The 22,994-nt window shown below is 31.6% G+C and overlaps 1 protein-coding gene across 1 annotated transcript; it reads left to right on the top strand.

Annotated features, from left to right (window-relative positions):
• Positions 1-9,450: 9,450 nt before the first annotated feature.
• Positions 9,451-22,881, top strand: LOC140444255 (uncharacterized). The gene is made up of 2 exons (XM_072536002.1): positions 9,451-10,259; positions 16,246-22,881. The coding sequence occupies exons 1-2, from the start codon at positions 10,031-10,033 to the stop codon at positions 18,729-18,731; spliced, it is 2,715 nt and encodes a 904-aa protein (XP_072392103.1). The 5' UTR covers positions 9,451-10,030; the 3' UTR covers positions 18,732-22,881.
• Positions 22,882-22,994: the final 113 nt, after the last annotated feature.

Below are 22,994 nucleotides of genomic sequence, written 5' to 3' on the forward strand. Positions count from 1 at the left end.
GTTTCTAAAGCTGTCAATCAGTTCAACATGAACCCATAATTTTTTGTAAGCCGAAATGAACTGGCGAGCTGTTGTGTTATTATTATAACCCCCTTGTGATCTAATACTTCCAAATAAATAGTTCTATATGATCCTGGGAGAACTTATATAATGGTAAAAAAGTTGATATGCCAGAAGTTAATAATAATTTGTATAAAAGATGTAATTTTTATGCATACTTTAAGACCTCAAAATTATGTGTGGCGAAGAGTGCCTAACAAAAGACTGTTTAACAACATTAGTCTTTAACGTACCAAGGTATTTATCAGTGGACCGTAGAAAATAGACTGGACCGTTTTCTATTATAGTTGCAAATTGTTAATATATATATATATATATATATATATATATATATATATATATATATATATATATATATATATATATATATATATATATATATATATATATATATATATATATATATATATATATATATATATATAAATTTATATTATATATCGTATCTACTGGTAGGTTACTTATGTAATTTCTTTGTGTTTGGTCATAATAGGGACCTGTCTCTCTGCCCTTGCTTATGTGTAATAATAATAAATGTGTGATAACGGAAGTAGAAAACTACATATTTCTTGAATTCAAATTGTTAAAAAAAAAAATAAAATAAAAATATTGTTTAAAAATTCTATTTTATTATTTTTCTAATTTTTATTGGAGGGCTTGATATACCATCATATTGTGAGCTAGCTTTTGTACCAGCTTTATACATACGATGAGTGTCTCAAACTTTATATGTTACGGAAATAACGAAAAGCCGGTGAATATCGAGAATCGCTTGTTGAGTTAGTTATTGTTGACAGTTGCAACAGCTAAAAAGCAGTATTTTCAACCGTTTAAAATATTCCGCGACTTTGACACTAGCTATAATATCCCTTATCATAGGCTCGCATTACTGGAAAAGGGATCTTTACATGCAGATATAACAATTCCATAGAAACCACAATAAGTTAAAAAAGGATAAAGAACACGGCATGTCTTTGATACAATTCTTTAACTACCTACCTATACACAATAACTATTTTTTATATAAACATATAAAATAATTATATATAAATATATAATTTATATTAATAGTACATGGAACTAACATATCTAAATGTATATAAACTTATGTAAGTGCACTTGCTAATTGTTGTTTTTTACTTGTATGTAAATGTTATAATTTTAAAACCATATTATTGACTGGTTTTGTACATTTTTTTAAACTTTATGTATGTAATAAATTTTATAATTATTATTAAAGTGTACTTGAAGAGTACCAAAAATGAAAGTAATTTTATTCCAAATAACTATTATTAATCTAACTCAATGCTTATTCCCAAACTAAACAGTAAATCGTAAATACAGTTTGAATTAATTTGAATCCGGACCTGCCCGTCGCCATATTGGAGAGTACATACTGTCAAATTAAGTGGTCCCATTTAGTAGATACAGAAATATCGTTTGTGTCATATCCCCTCTCTTACATATCTCTGGTCCATGGTACGGTACAATGAATATACATTGTGTATTCATTGTACGTGATTGTACCATGGTCCTTATTCTAATTGAGATTTCGACTCAAAACATGTCGAAATTAATATGGCGACGTCGAAATGAGACTTTGCGAACCTTGTGGATTTCAGCTGAACTAACCAAACGACGTCACTAGTTTTCGACTTATCGAAATTAATTTCAACTTCAAGAAAGTGGTTGAAATTTCATTTCGAGTCGAAATTAATCTGACATGACTGACTGGACTGGGAGAAGTGAACCATAGATAAAGAATATATATTACTGAATAGATAGGAAACTGTGTAGGTTATTTCTGGACAATGCGCCATCTGGCGGCCTTAGGAAAGCAACATTTTTTAAAAAATCTCGTAATTCTTCAAATATAAAGATTAATATTGAGGGTTTGATTACAAAAATAAAACAAACGTTGGTTCTTTTTCTACTTTATTTTCTTTTTTACGTTTTTATATAAACATTAATTACATGTATTTAAATGTAGTTGGTTAAACAGTGGCTATTCTATAGTTTCTATAAATTACAACACAGAAACAGAGAAGGAATAGCATCACATTTCAAGGTGGACTTATATCTCAATCCAACATAGCGGGCTTCTGGTCCAAAATGAATTGTGCAAGTCTTCTCTGCCAATTTTGTTAATCCAAATATCATAAAGCTAAAAAATAAATAGTTTGTTTTTAATATTTTCTGTGAAATAATGTTACATAGTATATTTCTTACATATTTACAAAAGGACAAATAAACAAAAGTTTTGTAGAAAAAGTTCTTAAAACATTGAAGAATTGCCACATTTTTAATGGCGATAATTTTAATTCCTAAAAAACTTTTACCTAATTCTATATCGGCAACAATTTTAATACACATCATAACGTTAAAGAAAGAAGTTTGGGACAACATCGGACATTTTAAGGCAATTATTAAAAAATAAATAAAATCTTATATCAGCATTTTCTACTTACCGCCCTATCTTTTCGAAAAATATGCATTTGAGCATCCTTATTGTAATTATTACAACCATTAACGCAACAGTTAAAAACCGTAATTATTTAAATATGATGGCAAAAAAGTAAACAATTATTTAATCGCAAATAATACAACTCGAAACACTGTGTCGAAACCACAATAAAAATGGCGTACTTGTTTTGTTGGTTGCGGTATTGCGCAGTCACTGTCTTATGCTACGCCCTCTGGTGTCCTTAGGAAATACAAATTTCAGAGGACTGTCACTCCCATAAGAGATACCCGGGCATGAAGTGAACTTAGGTTCAGTTTAAGTAGGCAGTGTTTTGATCCTTGCAAGGAAAACTGAGGCAAAAAGTATCAATATGGCTGTGTTTTACGGACATTTGCTAGTTTTGGAGGAATTAGAGAGGTTAGATATCCGACGTTCATAACGGAGGATAAGAAGAATGTTACGGGATACTCAAAATTCTTTTTCACTAAGTGATGCTCAATTTAGGCAGCACTTCCGGATTAATAAACAAGCTGCAAATTATTTAATAAGGGTATTAGAACCATATTTGGAAGAAGGTGTTTATGCCTCTAGGATACCCAAAATGTTTAGGGTTAGTATTACTAAGCTGCAGTAAATTTAAAAATATATTAGAATATAACCACTAAGTCAAATCTTAGTGGTTATAACTTAAGGATCTCCCACATCGCCTTTTTTTCTCTTGTCATCTTTTCTTTCAATTCAAAATATAATTGAGAATGGCCAATATTTATGATTTAACAACTCAAACAAGAAAAAAAAGACGTTCACGTAACGTAAACAAAACAAACATTCAACAAGCGTAGTGCAGCCAATAAACAACAGGGCCAACCCAAATTTTCAGCAGTGTCAAAATGATAAAGTAAATATCCCCAGTTTTAACTACAATCGAAATGAATGAGAATCGCTAGCGATTGCGACTGTCATGGCGTAGTCGCTTTTAAATTTCGACATCGAAATGAAATAGAATCAGGGCCCATGTCTCTGGTCTATTCCAATGGAGTATTCTGTGCTGTGTTCCTAAAACTACCGATAAATCGGTAGATCGATCTACCGATTTCGACGTTTTTCTACCGATCTACCGACAAAGACTTAAATTCTACTGACTTTTATATTCAGATAGAATTTTTTACTTATTTTTAAATTTGAGAAGAAATATGTAAGAGACAAAACAATTTTTCTTGCGATACGTGTAATTTGCATTGAGCATTTTTGTGTATTCACGAAACCGTGTGAAAACATTCCAAAATTTATTCTTAAATGATACCGAAGCGGTACTTTACAAAGTACATGATGTCATATAAGCTAATAATAAAATAAATGAATCCAAATCCATTGTGATCCCGACCGCTTGGTTCTGGGAATTTGTCAAGTTAGGAGACTTAGGCCCGATTGTACATTGCAGGCTTAAGCGATCGCTTAATTGAACCGGCCTCAAATTTGAGCGTGGGTTCAACTTCATGAGGGTTGTTCAATGTCAAGTTTAGTTAAGCCAAGGTTCATACAAATTCATTTTTTGAGGTAAAATCTAATTTGTAGAATCCTCCGATTTTCTGTCAGTTATACCATGAATTTTTCCAAAAATTTTCAAACTATTTTTCCGATAAGAAAAAAAAATTTAGAAAAACTTTAAAAATTTCGTCATTTTTCTCACTCTCACTGATGTCATCACATTCATCATCTTCGTCACTTTCACTTTCAATAATATCACATTCATTATCTGCTTCATTTTCAATCACTACTTCTCGAATTGATTCTGGCATCTGAGGTCCACTAAACCATTTGAATTTATACAGTGTGGCGCACCGAAAACGAAACAGAGGCATTTACTGGCAGATGATTCCTTTTTTGAAAAAACGCTCGGACCCGTCGATTTTGTTATCGAGGGGGAAACAAAATTGGCATAAAATCACTTTAACATTTGCAGCCCCTTAAGCGGGGGTGGCATCATCCCTAAAATCTTAAATGAAAAGGGGGGTCGAATGATCCATTATTTGAAAGGTCTTTCAACTCCCTTTATAATGATGTAAAATTCATGTATTCAATTCAGTAGTTTTGGAGATTTATTGATTTAAAGTTTAAAGTAGACTTTAATAGGTACATCAAATTAGTTTGTACTTCTTTCAGAAGAAATTTGAGTAAAAGCATTTTCTTGATAAGTAAATGCTTTTATTTACTACGCCCATGGTTTATTAATAATAAAAATAGCAATTGAAGTGTCCTTTGTGACAAAAAAAGTTGTTTCTTGAAGAAAGATAAGTAGAGAATGCCACGTACTTATTTTAAATAGGAAATAGTACATTAGTTTGCAATTGATTTGACCAATCTTTGTTGTTAAAATATCATTTATTGCTTTATACATAAATTAACCATGGTATATTCCACGGCAGAAAGGGTTGAAATTATTGAAATATTTTTCGGAAATAATCAGTGCGCTAATAGAACAGCACAAATTTTTAATGAGCGACATGAGAACAATAATGTGCACCGAAAATATGTTCTAGAACTTGTAGCTAAATTTCGGGCAACTGGATCAGTCGCCAATAAAAAACGTAATATTGAAAATCCTATAAGGAACGAAGCAACAGAAGTGGGGGTTTTAGGGCAAGTTATTGTAGATCCTACATTAAGTACCCGCAAATTGCAAACTTCGTGTGGTGTTACTCGACGTACTATCCAACGCATTCTAAAGGCCCATAATTTTCATCCGTATAAAATTCATCTTGTACAAGAACTTAATGAAGACGATTTTGATAAGCGATTAGAATTTTGTGAAGTTATGAGTGAACGAATTACAAACGATGAACAATTTTTATTTAACATTTGCTTTTCCGACGAATGTTCCTTTTTTTAAATGGCGAAGTAAATCGTCATAATTGTCGATATTGGTCGGACTCTAATCCCAGAATTTACCATGAGGTACACACACAGCAGCCACAAAAATTAAATGTTTGGGCTGGCATTTTTAGCGATCATTTGGTTGGTCCTTTTTTCTTATTTGGAAATTTGACTGGTGAAATGTATTTGGAATTACTGCAAAATGCCATAGATCCTGCGCTAACAGATATAATTGAAAATCAGAATGATGGTCGATACGTTGAGAATATGTTGATGTTCCAACAGGATGGTGCCCCACCACATTACGCATTAAGAGTTCGGCATTATTTAGATCAGACCTTTCCAGGTCAATGGATTGGTAGAAGAGGTGCCGTTGAATGGCCCCAAGATCGCTAGATTTATCACCTTTGGATTTTTTTTTGTGGGGTTACTTAAAAAGCAAAATCTATGCTACTCAGCCAACATCCTTAGAAGATTTACGACAAAGAATTGTGAATGAGTGCCATCAAATTACTCCTCAAATATTGCAAAATGTCCGGCAACGTTTTCAGCAAAATCTTTATTATTGCATGGAAAGTAATGGTGGTCATTTTCAACATTTACTCGGCTGACAGGTCAGTTCATTCTTTATTTTTTAACAACTTTGCTGCTATGTATTAATCTCCTCTTACGATGATGTATTTAAACTTTAAATCAATAAATCTCTAAAACTACTGAATTGAAGTACATGAATTTTACATCATTGTAAAGGGATTTGAAAGACCTTTTAAATGATGGATCATTCGACCCCCCTTTCCATTTAAGATTTTAGGGATGGTGCCACCCCCGCTTAGGGGACTGCAAATGTTAATGTGATTTTATGCCAATTTTGTTTCCACCTCGATAACAAAATCGACGGGTCCAAGCGTTTTTTTTTAAAAGGAATCATCTGCCAGTAAATGCATCTGTTTCGTTTTCGGTGCGCCACCCTGTATGTTTCATCTTCAAACTCCCAACCATGTTCTTCAACAATCAATTCTGTTGGTACTTTTTTATGAGCATTTGTCCAAATATTTGAAATATAATGGGCTCGCAGTAGATGTTGGTGTAATTCATCTTGACATGGTGTTAAGCTTGAAGCATCGAAATTTTTTTAGTTTTTTTTTTAAAAGGCTCGTTCATATCATGCCACTTATACTGCCGGTTAAATAGTGAAAATCTGACATCGTTTACTTTTCTTTTTGGAATTGTTCTCGTCAGTCCTGTTCCAAATAAGTGACATATGAAAGTTTCTAAGGTTTCAAAAACTTCATTACAATCGAAGTCAGTTTCACCAAGTTGGATAAAAGCATCTTGATACTTATTACATTTAGCGCATGCGTCTAGAATTACTGATCTAAATGGAACGCGCATCATTATTTTAATATTTTAAAATAATAATGATGCAAAATTAATGTCCAAACAGAATTTGTAAAATTATAATTAACTAATGAAAAAAAAAATTCAATCAATTTGAAAGTTAAAAAAAATATTGAAAATATCTAAGTACAAAAGAAAATTTCAAAACTTAAAAAATTGATAATTCCACTATTAAATTGATTTTCATTAATAATTATTTGTAAAATGTTAAATTAATGTAATAATAAATAAAATTTCTTATTCTTGTATATTATTCTTGTTCTTATATCTGAACAACCATTATTTATGCAATATAAATTTAAAAACCTTTTTATTGTAATAAAAAATAAGTAAAATTACTATTTGTTATACCAAAAATATTTAATAGTTAACATTATAAAATTACTTTAATTTAATAAAATATCAAATATCAAACATTTATTCAATTAAAAATTAATTCGTAAAATATTTATATTTAACAAAAAAAATGTGATTTGTAAAGTAAATCTAAATAAATAGTTTGAAAAAAAAAACATTATCATAATATCATTTTAAAACTACAAAATATTCTATAAAAGATTCAGACGATGACGTAGAGTTTTATCAAATGTTTTAGAAAAGTTTTTCTAATTTTTTTTTCTTATCGGAAAAATCGTTTGAAAATTTTTGAAAAAAAATCATGGTATAACTTACAGAAAATCGAAAGGATTCTATAAATTAGATTTTACCTCAAAAAATTACGAAAATTTTCATTTACGGAAATTTTTTTGGAAAATTTTGAGGAAAACTCTACTTGACGCTTCTCAGAATAGTAACAGAAGTGAGCATACAAATTTTCAAATCAATCGGTATAAAAATATCATAATAAAATCAGTTTGAAAATTGTTACCGAGACCTAAAATGCGCAGGCAAGTGGTACATTTGACCCCGTTTTATGGCTCTCTGTACCAACCCAGCTGTCCGCCCTTTTGGATTTAGAGTTTTTAGGGGCTAAATAATGAGCCATGAAAATGACGGACATATTACTTATCGTTAATTTTTCCCCAAAAAATTGCAATTTCACCCCTGTCCGCCACCCCTTATGTATCCACTCTCGCGTCCCCCCTTTGGGATTTCGTCTGGTTATACCAAGATCTTACTCTGGGCAAATTTTCAGCCATATTATCGATCGTTAATTTTTCTGAAAAAAATTACAACTTCATCCCTGTATAGCCACCCCCTGTACCACGAGGGGCGTCCGCCTGTAAGGCAAAGTCTTAGCCCAGTTACAATGAATAAATTCCAATAGAGAAATGTCATATTACTGATCAGTTCAAAATTTCGGCTCTATCTCTTGGACTATAAGGAAGCGATAAGTGGTTTGACAGCATAATAACTGCTTGTGTAGTCTAGTTTTCACAGTGATTCTAGGCAACCTATTTGGGTGGAGTTTTGACTTGTTCTTGAATGAATTCAGAATCCAGCAGCCCGCTGAAGTATTGGATTTTTATAATATAATTATTTGACAACTTTTTGTTGGCCAACCACCTAGAGCGGAGTTGAGCCCCGAAATACATTGATTTCGTATGTTCCGTTTTAAATTCGTTCAATCTGTATATATATATATATATATATATATATATATATATATATATATATATATATATATATATATATATATATATATATAACTATATAAATATATACAGTATATTATACTCGTATGTTTTGGTTTTAAGTTACATTATGGAAATATTGGAGCTGACAATGTGACAACCCCGCCGCTAGTATTTTTTTTGCATGCACAATGCACAGCACATACTTCTCTAGCATGATATCTTATACATATAATAGGAAGTAGAGAGTGTCTAGCGCCATACGTGTTTGGTTTATGAACTAAAACATTTGGTCAATTCAAAACGTATACATAGTTTGCTGCTAAAAACTCATTTCTAAGCAATAGAATGAATATAGCCAACAAAGTTATGCCTCATTAAAAACTAGTGAAACCATCGATATAATATACGATATTATATTCATACTCATACTAGCTCATACCCCCATTTAATACTTGGATCTAGGGATCCCACCTTAAATTTTTACCTTTACCATGCGATCTGCGCGATGCTCCATTACGCATATTATGATTTTAAAATTTTGGCTTGTGATTTCAAGAAATAATAAATTGACAATTTATTTGAAAACTAGATTTAAGCTAGATATTTAATTAACCAATTATAATCTTTCATTTATGTAGTCTTATCGAAATTATGATTAAAATGATGACTAGCAAATCTCATAATTAATTTAAAAGAAAATTTTATCCTTCATATCATTCATAATATATTATCTTAATTTCCAAAATTTTTTCTTTCCTCTTTCAAAAAGCCTATTCTTGTTTTATTTGACAAACATTGAGTACTTCTACTGGTTTTTTGTATGTTTCTTTACATTTTATTCCCACTACTAAATAGCAAAATCTTTTACAATGAAACTTTTTTAAACTTCTTTTTTAATTTAAATATTATGTTTATATGGGATTAAGCCACAATTTATTGGTTGTAATGAAAATCACATTTTTTTACTAACCAAAGTTTGACGTTTTGAAATCGTTCTCAAAAAATTTATAGAAATTTTGAACAACCTAAGAAAACGGCCAAGGATGGACCAAGGATATTTTTATTGGTTATAATATGATGAGCATTGATCTCCTTTTTTAATCGGTAAAAGATACAGGTTAGGTTAGGAGAAACAAAAATGTCAAAGTCTTAAAATCATCTGCGTAATGGTGCATAGCGCATCTCGCATGGTAAAGGTGAAAATTTAAGGTGGGATCCCTAGATCCTTGTCATTTACTTAGTACAGAGTTCAATGACCTGCAGCGCCGAGACTAATGAGGGTTGGAATATGCATATTACTCCATGGTACAATGAATTCATTGTACCATGCCATAATATTACTCTACCCACATTGTCCCACATATTGCTATCCAACTTACACTACTAACTACTATTTCTATATGTATTGGGGTTATAAAAAATGTTTTTTTAATAAAGAAATACCAAAGAATATAGACGCTTTGGAAGTACCATTCTTTATAAAGAATTTGTTCTATGAACTTTAATTGACAGCTCAATTATAGCTATCTTCAATGGCACCAAATGTGAAAATCATCCCTTTAGCCTTTATTTCTTTTTTCTTTAGAGAATTGATATAGTGATTTCAATTTTTGGGTGTAAAATTATTATTAAAATACATAAAATCAAGTGTAATCAAATGGAAGTAAAAGAAGAGATTAGTGGTGAAACATGTAAAGTAGAGTATAATGACCTGGACGATGCTCTTTTGGATGGCGTTAAATGTGAAATTCAGGAAGAATCAAATAGGCAAAGTACACATGGCACATATGATTATTTAGACTTAAAGGAACATCCCATAGATACTAAAATAGAACAACATGGGAATACACTTGAACCATTTGAAGAAATCCAAAAAAATGAAAAAGGTTAGTAACAGTATATTTAAGTGTTTTCTCCCATGTTTAGAAGTAGGAGTAGTATAAGTAGAATAACTTTTTTACCAGCTTAAAAAATATATAATTTTGCTCTTAAATATTAGAATTTTAAGTGTAATGTTTTAATATTTTGTTAATAAAAGAAATATGAACCACATTAAACTACAAATCTAATTTACAGTAAATATTTGCCTTGCCCCAAACATAGACAATGTCAGTTACGGTCTTGTCACAATTTGCCTAAAATAATGTATGGAATTCAATTTATAGAAAACAAACACACTATTGTCTGATCAAATAAGGAATCTTGATTGAACATGTTATTTTCTATTCTTACTTTGACTTCATAGGAGAAAATATCAGAAGTGGAGCAGAATTCATTGATATAAATTTCATCTCCACAAACATTGTTCTGTCTTACTTATACTAGTACCAAAGAATATAGACGCTTATAGAAGAGCAGTTCAAATGGGTGATTTGGTTACGGTTTAAGAGGGTGGCTGCATAAACTCACAGCGTGGTGCCGTGGCCGTCGGCTTAAAACTATCATGAAAATTTCATAATGAAATATGTAGTTAGGGGGAAGTGGGAAAGGAGTATGAACGGGTAACTTTGCATCTACGCCTAAACAAATTTCGATGCCATTGATTTGCAAACTGTCTTTTTTTGTTTTTTTACAATAAAATCTTTATTTTCAATATATTAGATTGTTAAATTTTTAATTTTAAAACTTAAACATGTATGATACTTACAGTATTCAAAGTATTTATTTTTTTAATTGTATAACTTTGAATTAAAAATTGGTTTGTTCCAACACAACGAAAAACCGTCACATAACTTTTTATTATACTGTTTTTCTGCCCAGAAATTACGAAAGAATTTTAAAAAATTTCAATTAAAAAAAAAGTATTTAATGAAACTTTTTACTAAATTATGAAATTTTCCATTTCGCCAAAACTTCCAAACTTCCATTTCATCCATAATTTTTCAATAACAACAAAAAGCATTCCTGATTTATTTTTGAAATAACAAAATAAACTTTAACAGTGCATTTTAATGAATAGTACCTATATGTGAAAGTTTTTACGCTGTATGGGTACTATTTAATCTTGTTTTAAAATAACAACTAGTAGTATCTCAAACATAATTTTCACAATGAATGAATGTTGGTGAAATTATTACAATATAGTCTTAAACTGATTTATACTTAAGATTTGTACATATTTCAATTAAAAACTTGAATCATAATAATTTTTCTAAAAAGATTAATTTATTAAAAGTTAAAATAATATTATTTTCTTTAAAAAATTTTATAAAACGCAAAAATTTAATCCTATTCTACGACCACGCGGCATCTACTTATAAAAATATCTAAAGTTGCATTTATTGCCCCACTCTTTCATATTTTAGAAGCAAACCGCTCCTTAGTGGTACCACGTGCAACACGTGCGTTCCACTCGACCCACTTTTCTTTATCTATGGCCCACTTTTTGCTAACATTCAAAAAAACAGTGAACAATAATTCTTCTATAAGCGTCTATATTCTTTGCTAGTACTGAAATTCTTTCACATAATTGTTATGCTTGACATAAATCTCGTAGGCATACAGTACATTGTTAGGTGACAGTACCTACATACTTGTGGCTGCAACAAATTTTAAAACACCACACTGAAATTTTTTTTACAGCCACTATGTACTGTATGCCTACAAAATGTAGGTCAAGCGTGTAAATTTTGAAATGACATAATCAATAACAAAAACTTTGGTTATACATTTACCAGAATTGTATATTGTATAAAAACCATAGAGATAGAGGTATATATTAACATCATCTACGTAATAACTTATATCATCATATTAAAATAAATTAGCTTTAATTTGATATAAAAACATGCATATATGTCATGAGCAGCGTATTATATTAAAAAAAAAAAACGGGTGTGGCAGTCCAGTGGGACTGCCGGTGGAAGTTACACTTCTATACACGCATTCGCCGTTACAAATTTATTTGGGAGTCAATCTGCACAATCATTACATATGTAATTCTATAGGTAAGACATAGCAGAAAGAGAAACAGAATTAATAACAACTTACTAACAATGAAGGATTGAATCAATATTTTGATGAAAATGTATATTTTTATTTTCATATATGTATGAAAGGAGTTGAGTGCAAAAATTTTTTTACACATACTCTGCAGTAAAATTCATTGTTTATTTTGTTATTAATATAATAATACAATAAAAATTAAACTGCAATATTCATAAGTATTTAAAAATGACAATAATATACATAAAAAAATACACTACAGTGCAGTGCAACATAATTCCATATAATAATACAATAAAAATTAAAATGCAATATCCATAAGTATTTAAAAATGACAATAATGTAATAATATTAATAAAAAACTCCTCCCCGACTGGGAATCGAACCCCGGTCTCCCGCGTGACAGGGGGAGATACTGACTACTATACTACCGAGGACATGACACAAACATATTTCAAAATTGACAGTTCTGGATCATACAGTGATTTATTGAGATTATTATTTTGAAATACAAAAGACTAATATAATTGTGAACATTTAATAAATAATACAAAACATATCACATAAATAATAATATTAATAAATATTTTATTAAATGTATAATATGTATATATATATATATATATATATATATATATATATATATATATCTTTATATAATATATATATATATATATATATATATATATATATATATATATATATATATATATATATACATATATATATATAATATTAAATTATATATACAAAAGGAACATTTTTATATTCGAGAGAGGAAGAGAGAGACAATATATCTTCTGCCTCTCTCTTACTCATTATCTTACATATGTAATGATTTCACAGATTCACTCCCATACAAATTTCCAACGTATAGAAGTATAACTTCAATAAATGAATGAAATAAAATATTTGTCAAAAACTAATTACTATTAATGGCTACTTTTTGACTGGCAACCTGTTAACAATGTGTTCTCCTAATTTTAAATGTATGTACAAATGTGAATTTGATGAACTACAGTATGAATGTGAGGTCCCTGCAGTGGGATCTTGTACTATATGTATAATAATCATGGACATATCTTTTTTCTGTCACTTCCAACTTAATTTGTTGGAGAATATTCGATAAACTATGACGCACTGAAAGAAGGGTTCGGTTTGGACTTTAGAATACTTGTATTCACTGTTGAATCGCTTATTTGTGAAAGAATATAAGTCACAAGAATGAAGTTTTGAGAAGATTTAAAAAAAGTGTTTTCCTGGAAAATTAATTATTTTATTATAAGTTTAATAATAATATTGTATGTATATTGATTTTAGTTAATTAATAGATATTTTATTTGTTATTCTATTCGTCTGATATATATCTTTTCACGAATTAATTAACAAAAAAATGTCTAAACTATTATTGTTTGCCGTATTTGTTCCAATTAACAAACAAATGAAATATTTTAACTTAAAAAACAAACATTAAGCAGTTTTTTACAAGATACTTATACTTCAATACTTTCCACTTCAGTAGTTGGCCAACCAATTATTTCCTCATAAAATTCTTGATAATTTTCAGGAAGATACCTAATTGTCTTTTGAATATCATTGATTTTTTTAATGTTAATTGGAATTTTTTCCAGAGGATAAGCTCTTTCCTTTGGAAGTTGAACATTTTCGGTATTCTGACTTTTTAGAACAAAGGAATTGGTTGGTGCTCCATTGATAAGCCCTTTTTTGTATGATTGTAGCGGAACCCCATAAAACTGGAAACTGCGAATGACTCCTTTTGTGAATGTTGAATAGATTTAGCGGAAGTTTCAACAGAAAAGCACGTCTTTTTGTAATGTTTGGACCGACAATTTTTAAAATCGAAAACGTCATTAGTTCTGACCATTTGTACAGTAAATTTCTGCCTCTTTGCAGAACTACAGATTGCTTCACAGACTTCCATTAGTGTATACAGCTTATCCATGTGATTGAGTTTGCGTTTTACCAAGCCAAAGTCCCGATCGCATGACAAGAAAGAGTGGCCACGAATTGGAAATTTGTGGACAATTTTTTCAAACATTCCTGTGTAAGGCAAAATTGGATCATAACATTGTTTTTATTTTGGCCACCACAGTCGTCACTGTAGAGGGGAAGTTCTTTTAGTGTGGTAGGTATGTTTTGCTTCAAATAGTTGAAAATAAAAGAACAAGTTTCATTTGGACCTTTTTTAGCCACGCCTTCGTGGTAAAGAAAAAACTGGGCACTGTTGTCTTTTAAGTTATGAATTCTGAATGGAAATACTGATAGTTGACGTAAATAAAAAATATCTTGAACTGGAATCGACGGTAATGAAATGTTTTGCATATAATCGAAGCAGTCCAATAACGCTGTCGTTTTTTTGCGCATTTTTTCCGTGTTTTGAATGCTATGATAAAATTTTTTAGAGCGTCTCTTATGCACCGTAAGTTCAGCTTAGGCAGCTGTTTTAGCTGTTTCATTCAAAGAAGAACTTGTGCATTTAATATTAAGTTCTTCACATTGGCAGCATGAATCGATTTGCGGTCGCCCAAATTTATAGTCAAAATGCTCTTTAAAAATGGTATAATATGTTGAATATTTGACATTAACTTCAGCATGTTTCTCTTTGAATAAGGAATGTATAATTTGTGCTCACGTACAATGTGCATAATATTACCAGGAACAGTTTTTCTATTATTCTGTAGACCTTTCAAATCTTTAGAAGATTTTCCGAGATGCAAAAGAGCTCGTAAGCGTTGTTCTGCTTTAGAAGTTACGCCGTGTAAACTTGAAAATGCATGTTTACAAACTTTGCTTCACTCTGTGTTAACCAACACAAAATAGTCAAAGGATGAAGTTCTTTGTAATGCTTCTTCTTTACGAGGCCGTCTCTTAATAACTTTCGACTCTATTAAACCTTGCAGATAAATATCTTGTTCATTTTTCGTTGAAAAATAATGTATTTTTTTCTTTATCTCAATTTTGTCTACTGCGCTTATCTTCTCAACACATTTTGACTTGCACCTTTAATAAAATAAAATTGTTCAATAGACTACAAAAATAATAAAAACATTTGAAACTTACGTGCAAGTCTTTCCAATGGTCTTTCCTGGAACCATGTGTACTTGGTAATTTGTATATGGTTGTCCCAACAACCGATTTCTCTTAATTTTAAAAGTTTTATACTCATCTGGGTTTTTAACTCACTTCACATTTAAAACAAATTTTCGCCATAATCTCAATTTACATAAAGTACTGACTTATATCCTTTCATAAATAAGCGATTCTGTTAATCATAAAACTGCGCAAAGGCGGCGTTAAAATTTTCGTTAAGGTACTGGAAGTGGAATTATACTAACCAAACTAAAACATATAGATGAGGAAATTACCATCGTCGAAATTGTTGGTGATGGACTGAGACCTATGTGATAAATAATAAATTGCATTGGTGCATAACAAAAATACATTTTTAATACATAAAATTACAACTCACACATCTCTGTGTAAGTATAGCATAACTTTAATTTTATTCACCTATTTCTATGGAAAAATTAAAACAATTAGTTTATAACCGAGAACTATCCTAGTACAGTATAACAATTCAGAAATAGGCCATTCTCCCTAGTCCAGTTTAAAAAGGTGACTCATAGAAGTTTCATTCTCATTGTGCAACCTTCGTGTGTACCATCGTCTTTTTCGTGTTCATATGTTTTTATTGAATGCATTGAGGTACATATTAAAGTCCAAGAGGGCTGCCTATTACACATATAGAAGACAGAAACCTAGGTCTTTCAAACATATTTGTATCCTTGAGTTCACTTCACCTGTCTTGCATTTATTTTATTAACCAATAATTTGATTATTTCTTTGTTTTTACATTCATTTTTCGTTGTATTAAAATATTTATATTATAATGAGTTTCATTTTTAGATTATCTCCAAGACAAAAAAATCGAAATTATGGAGGCATTAACTGACGAAGGAAATTATATGAATCCACATGCCGAAGAAAAATCATTAACCAATAATATGAAAGTGGCGTCCGGAAAAAAATCTTATAAATGTGAAATTTGTTTTAAGCAATTTATTCAAGAAAGTCATTTGAAAACACATTTGAGAGTGCACACTGGAGAAAAACCTTACAAGTGTGAAATTTGCTTTAAACAGTTGACTACAGCAAGTAATTTGAAAATACATTTGAGAGTGCATACTGGGGAAAAACCATACAAGTGTGAAATTTGTTTTAAGCAATTTTCTCAAACAAATAATTTAAAACAACATTTGAGATTGCACACTGGAGAAAATCCTTATAAGTGTAAAATTTGCTTCAAACAGTTTACTACTGCAAGTCATTTGAAAATACATTTGAGAGTGCACACTGGGGAAAAACCTTATAAGTGTGAAATTTGTTTTAAAGAATTTATTCAAACAAGTAGCTTCAAATTACATTTGAGATCTCACACTGAGGAAAAACCTTACTCGTGTGATGTTTGTTTTAAGAAGTTTACTACAGCAAATCATTTGAAAATACATTTGACAGTGCACACTGGAGAAAAACCATACAAGTGTGAAATTTGTTTTAAGCAATTTTCTACAGCAACTCATTTCAAAATACATTTGAGAGTTCACACTGGGGAAAAACCATACAAGTGTGAAATTTGTTTTAAGCAGTTTTCTCAGAAAAATAATTTAAAACAACATTTGAGATTGCATACTGGAGAAAATCCTTATAAGTGTAAAATTTGCTTCAAACAGTTTACTACAGCAAGTCATTTGAAAATACATTTGAGAGTGCACACTGGGGAAAAACCTTATAAGTGTGAAATTTGTTTTAAAGAATTTATTCAAACAAGTAGCTTCAAATTACATTTGAGATCTCACACTGAGGAAAAACCTTACTCGTGTGATGTTTGTTTTAAGAAGTTTACTACAGCAAATCATTTGAAAATACATTTGACAGTGCACACTGGAGAAAAACCATACAAGTGTGAAATTTGTTTTAAGCAATTTTCTACAGCAACTCATTTCAAAATACATTTGAGAGTTCACACTGGGGAAAAACCATACAAGTGTGAAATTTGTTTTAAGCAATTTACTACAGCAAGTCATTTGAAAATACATTTGAGAGTGCACACTGGGGAAAAACCATACAAGTGTGAAATTTGTTTTATGCAATTTATTCAAACAAATGGTTTGAAAAAACATTTGAGATTGCACACTGAGGAAAAACCTTACAAGTGTGAAATTTGTTTTAAGCAATTTATTCAAGCAAGTGATGTAAAAATGCATTTGAGAGTGCACACTGGGGAAAAACCTTACAAGTGTGAGATTTGTTTTAAGCAGTTTTCTCAGAAAGGTCATTTGAAAACACATTTGAGATTGCACACTGGAGAAAATCCTTATAAGTGTAAAATTTGCTTCAAACAGTTTACTACAGCAAGTCATTTGAAAATACATTTGAGAGTGCACACTGGGGAAAAACCTTATAAGTGTGAAATTTGTTTTAAGGAATTTATTCAAACAAGTAGCTTCAAATTACATTTGAGATCTCACACTGAGGAAAAACCTTACTCGTGTGATGTTTGTTTTAAGAAGTTTACTACAGCAAATCATTTGAAAATACATTTGACAGTGCACACTGGAGAAAAACCATACAAGTGTGAAATTTGTTTTAAGCGATTTGTTCAAACAAGTGATTTGAAAAAACATTTGAGAGTGCACACTGGGGAAAAACCTTACAAATGTGAAATTTGTTTTAAGCAATTTACTACAGCAAGTCTTTTGAAAATACATTTGAGAGTGCACACTGGGGAAAAACCATACAAGTGTGAAATTTGTTTTAAGCAATTTACTACAGCAAGTCTTTTGAAAATACATTTGAGAGTGCACACTGGGGAAAAACCATACAAGTGTGAAATTTGTTTTAAGCAATTTACTACAGCAAGTAATTTGAAAAAACATTTGAGATTGCACACTGGGGAAAAGCCATACAAGTGTGAAATTTGTTTTAAGCAATTTACTACAGCAAGTCATTTGAAAATACATTTGAGAGTGCACACTGGGGAAAAGCCATACAAGTGTGAAATTTGTTTTAAGCAATGTACTACAGCAAGTCATTTGAAAATACATTTGAGAGTGCACACTGGGGAAAAGCCATACAAGTGTGAAATTTGTTTTAAGCAATTTACTACAGCAAATCTTTTGAAAATACATTTGAGAGTGCACACTGGGGAAAAACCATACAAGTGTGAAATTTGTTTTATGCAATTTATTCAAACAAATGGTTTGAAAAAACATTTGAGAGTGCACACTGGGGAAAAACCTTACAAGTGTGAGATTTGTTTTAAGCAGTTTTCTCAGAAAGTTCATTTGAAAACACATTTGAGATCACACTGCAGAAAATCCTTACAAGTGTGAAATTTGTTTTAAGCAATTTATTCAAGTCCTCGTCCTCAATCTTTTCTCCTTTGTAAGGATGTAGTGGCGTCATGTAATTTGTTTGACTATTTCTGTCCAATTATCTCTCTCCTGTGCGTGTTGTTTTGCTTTAGAGGATGAGTAACCAATCATCTCCTTTATTTGGTCCGACCTTCGTACTGGAGATCTTCCTCTGGATCTTTTACCCACTACGGTACCTTCAACTATCATTCGCTCCATGCCTTCTCTTCTAGTTATATGTTCAAAATGTATCAAATGCCATTATACGCTTTGGTGCTACAGCCCTATAAAAGAGCCTCGAACTTCCCAAGTCTATTACGCCAGTCAGTTCTATCCATTGCCAACTGTTGCCAGTTTGCTGCGCCTATTTGTCTACCATCCTCATCTACACCATCCCTCCATCTGAGTTTTGGCCTACCCCTACTTCTACTTCCCACAGGTTGCGACATAAGGATTCTTCTAGGAGGGTTGTTCTGCTGTGATCTTGCCAGATGTCCTGCCCATCTTAGTCTTCCTATTTTTATAAAGGATACTACGTCTTTACCACCAAATATAGTTTTATATCTGTGATATATCTATGATATACCTCCTTCTCCAAACACCATTTTCACAGATGCCACTGAATATTCCTCTCAGGATCCTTCGTTCAAATATAAGCAGGAGATTTTCATCTGCCTTGGTCCATGTCTCTGACCCATATGTCAACACTGGTTGTATAAGGGTTTGAATCTGCTTTTTTTATTGTCCAAGTTACTGAAGCATAGGTGGCGATAGGAAATAGCAATACTCAAACAAGGCGTAATTTTGTATTTTTTGTGATGTCACTGTTCTTTAAAATTTGTGTGAGTTTATCTGTTGTCGATCTGGCCATTGTGATGCGTCGACCGATCTCGTCTTCGCATCCTCCACTGTTAGTTATAACGGAGCCTAAGTAATTAAATTGCCTGACCACTTCGTAACCTGCCATGATTCTTATCTCTACCTGGTTGTTTCTGATTCTATCGATGTTCATCACTTTTGTTTTCTGCATATTTATTTTCAAACCATATTCGTCTTCAGATTTTAGCACATCAGTATTATATTTAGTAGATTTTGTGCTCTGGCCCTTCTTATCGTTTGATATACGAGCCCTGAGTTTTGTTCTTACAGGGTAGTGGTCGGAGTCTATATTAGCACCTCTACATGCTCTTACATGTAGTAAGTCCGAGAAATGTCGACTATCAATTAGTACATGGTCAATTTGGTTTTTTGTTTGACCGTCTGGTGATTGTCATGTGGCTTTGTGAATATTTTTGTGAGGAAAACATGTACTTACTACCACCATTCCCAATGATGCTGCGAGTTCAATCGCATACGCATTATAGCCAATGATTAATTGCAGTTCATTTTTCGTGCAATCTCTCACTAGCTGTTCCAACTCCTTTGATGCTTGTTCTTGATCATCATATGGTAGGTATGCTGATCAGAGAACTATCTCCTTTATACCTCCCCCCTCTATGACCTTTATCTTTACTGTCGTTAAGTCCGTGGAACAGAGATAACAACCAGTCTTCTATCTTAAGTTCTTGATTTTGTCTCTTTAGATGGGTCCTTATGGTTTCTTTTTCGACCTACTTCTCGGGGACGCGGGTGAGGACCATGGGGCGTTTGGGCATATTATTTGGATCAACAAAATTTAAGTTTGCCTCCTCTCACAGGCTCACCATAGTCTTCACCACTTCTGTCGTCCATTTTTTTGTATACTGTTTAACACAGTTCACCCACAGGCTCCCTTCGCTAAACGATGTTTTATAAAACTGTATAGGTTCATTCTGAACTCCAATAGGAGCCTCATTAAGTGCTTGTTCCAGTTTGTTAATGATTAAATCTGCTTAAGCCCGATCTAGTATCCTAGTGAAAAAGCAACCTTCCTATTGTTCCAGAAATCATTTGGCCAAAAGTAAATAATATTAATTTCAGTGAAACACAAACCTAAATTGTTATAACTTGCCAAAACTAATAGAAAAGAAAATGTTTATTTTATCGATAAACTTTGGGCATAAAGTATTACGGCTACCACCCTATCATTGTGACTTTAATGATATTGAGTTAATTTGGACTAATTGTAAATCATAGTATAATAAGTATATTGGTAAGGATGGATATGGTGACGATAAAATATTAAGAATGTGGAGAGAGTCGTTAGAATTGTAATGTGGAGAAGATGTGTGAGACACACTGAAAAACTTATTAGACTGGTTTACTCGGGAACAGAATTTGATTAACATTAATGTTGAAAGTGTTGTTATAAATATTGGTGAGGACAGTTCAGATTCTGACAGTGGTTAATGTGAAACAATGTCCTCAATTAATTGTTTTGTAATTGTAAAATGTTGATTTCCTATTTTTGTAGTTTGTTTTTCTCTTTTCGTGTATAACTGATTCATTTGCAATTAAAATTTTAATAGTTATCCCTCAAATTTGTTGACATATTAACTTATTCATTTTAGGACCAACTACCTTCAAACTTTTGCCTTATTTTAGAAAAGTTAAAATTTAATTAATCAATTTAAAATATAACATGTCGAGGAATTAATGGATATCAATTTAGCTATAAAAATTTAAAATATTTTATTGTTAAAATAAACTATTTTTCTACAGGGTTTTGATTTTATTTTTTCAGTAAGACTGTTTTAATAAAGTTTAAGATCATCATCATCATTTTTGATCTTATCCCTATAAGGAATCAGCTTCAACAAATGCACTTAACATGTCACCATATGACATGTCCTGTCTGACTGTCTCCCGCAACGTCTTTCTGGGTGTTCCTTCTTCCTGGAACTTGATATTTAGCGACTTTTTGAATTGGGTGATTATCATTTCGACGTGGAACGTATCCTAACCATCTCAATCTATAATCTCTCATTTTTGTACTGATAACTGCCACGACTAAACGTCCCCTAATATATTCATTTTTGATTCTGCACTCTTCTGCCTTAGCATTCTCATTTCAGCCACATGCTACATTGTTCTTTCTTTTTGAATGATCAGGATTCAGTGCCATACATCATAGCTGGTCTCACTAGCGTCTTGTAAAATGTACCTTTCAGTTTCATGGGATTTTTTCTATCGCACAATTCACCACTCGCCTCCTTCCATTTCATAAAGCCAGTTCTTACTCTACTGCAGGCCTCTCCCCGTTGCTCTGCAGTACAGATCCTAAATAATTAAACCTTTCACAATAGACCCATTTGTCCAGGGTTACCAACCTATTTGGATTTATAACTCCAACTTTAAATGGATATTCTAAATACTTCGTTTTTGACCTGCTCAAATTAAACCTTTTCCTTCCAGACACTCTCCACCAGTCTTATTTCTAATTCCCTTTCAGTATTCCCTACTAACAACACATCGTCTGCATACATTAAACACCAAGGAATGTCTCCTTGGCACTGTCTTATCTAATACTAATGAAAATGGATATGGACTTAGCTGACTATAAGCACTACACAATTGTGTTGATTCGCTGATTAAACTATCAGTATTGACAATGTAATCTATAAAATATGAATTTGTAAAACTTAAGAATTGTGGTTTATTTTCATACAGATACAAACAAAAATTTTCATATATGTACTGTCAGTTGGCTCTCATACATATATAATTTTTCACGAAAATTATCAAAAAAAGAGTGGAAACTAAAAAAAATTCGGCCCGACCTAACCAACTGATCCTCATAGACATTTCGCCTCAGGCCCAGCAACCCCTTAGATTCTTAGAAAGATTTTTGGGGCCGTAAATGAAAATGGGCTATGGCGTCGAAGATACAACTTTGAACTGTATCAGTTATACACCGATCCAGATATTGTGAAATTCGTTAAAGTGCAGAGACTTAGATGGGCTGGACACATTGCTAGGATGTCAGATCACGAAGAGATTAACATTTTCAAAACCAGAGGGCACAAGAAGCAGAGGACGACCACGAATGAGATGGATTGATGATGTGGAAGAAGACCTACAGATTCTAGGGGTTAGAAGATGGAGGGAAGTTGCCAGGAATCGACAGGAGTGGCGACTTCTTTGTGAGCAGGCCAAGATCCACAACGGATTGTCGAGCCACTTATGATGATGATGATTGACAATGTAATCTATAAAATATGAATTTGTAAAACTTAAGAATTGTGGTTTATTTTCATACAGATAAAAACAAAAATTTTCATATATGTACTATCAGTTGGCTCTCACACATATATAATTTTTCAC

The sequence above is a fragment of the Diabrotica undecimpunctata genome, chromosome 1 (genome assembly GCF_040954645.1).
Source record: "Diabrotica undecimpunctata isolate CICGRU chromosome 1, icDiaUnde3, whole genome shotgun sequence".
Classification (NCBI taxonomy): Eukaryota; Metazoa; Arthropoda; class Insecta; order Coleoptera; family Chrysomelidae; genus Diabrotica; species Diabrotica undecimpunctata.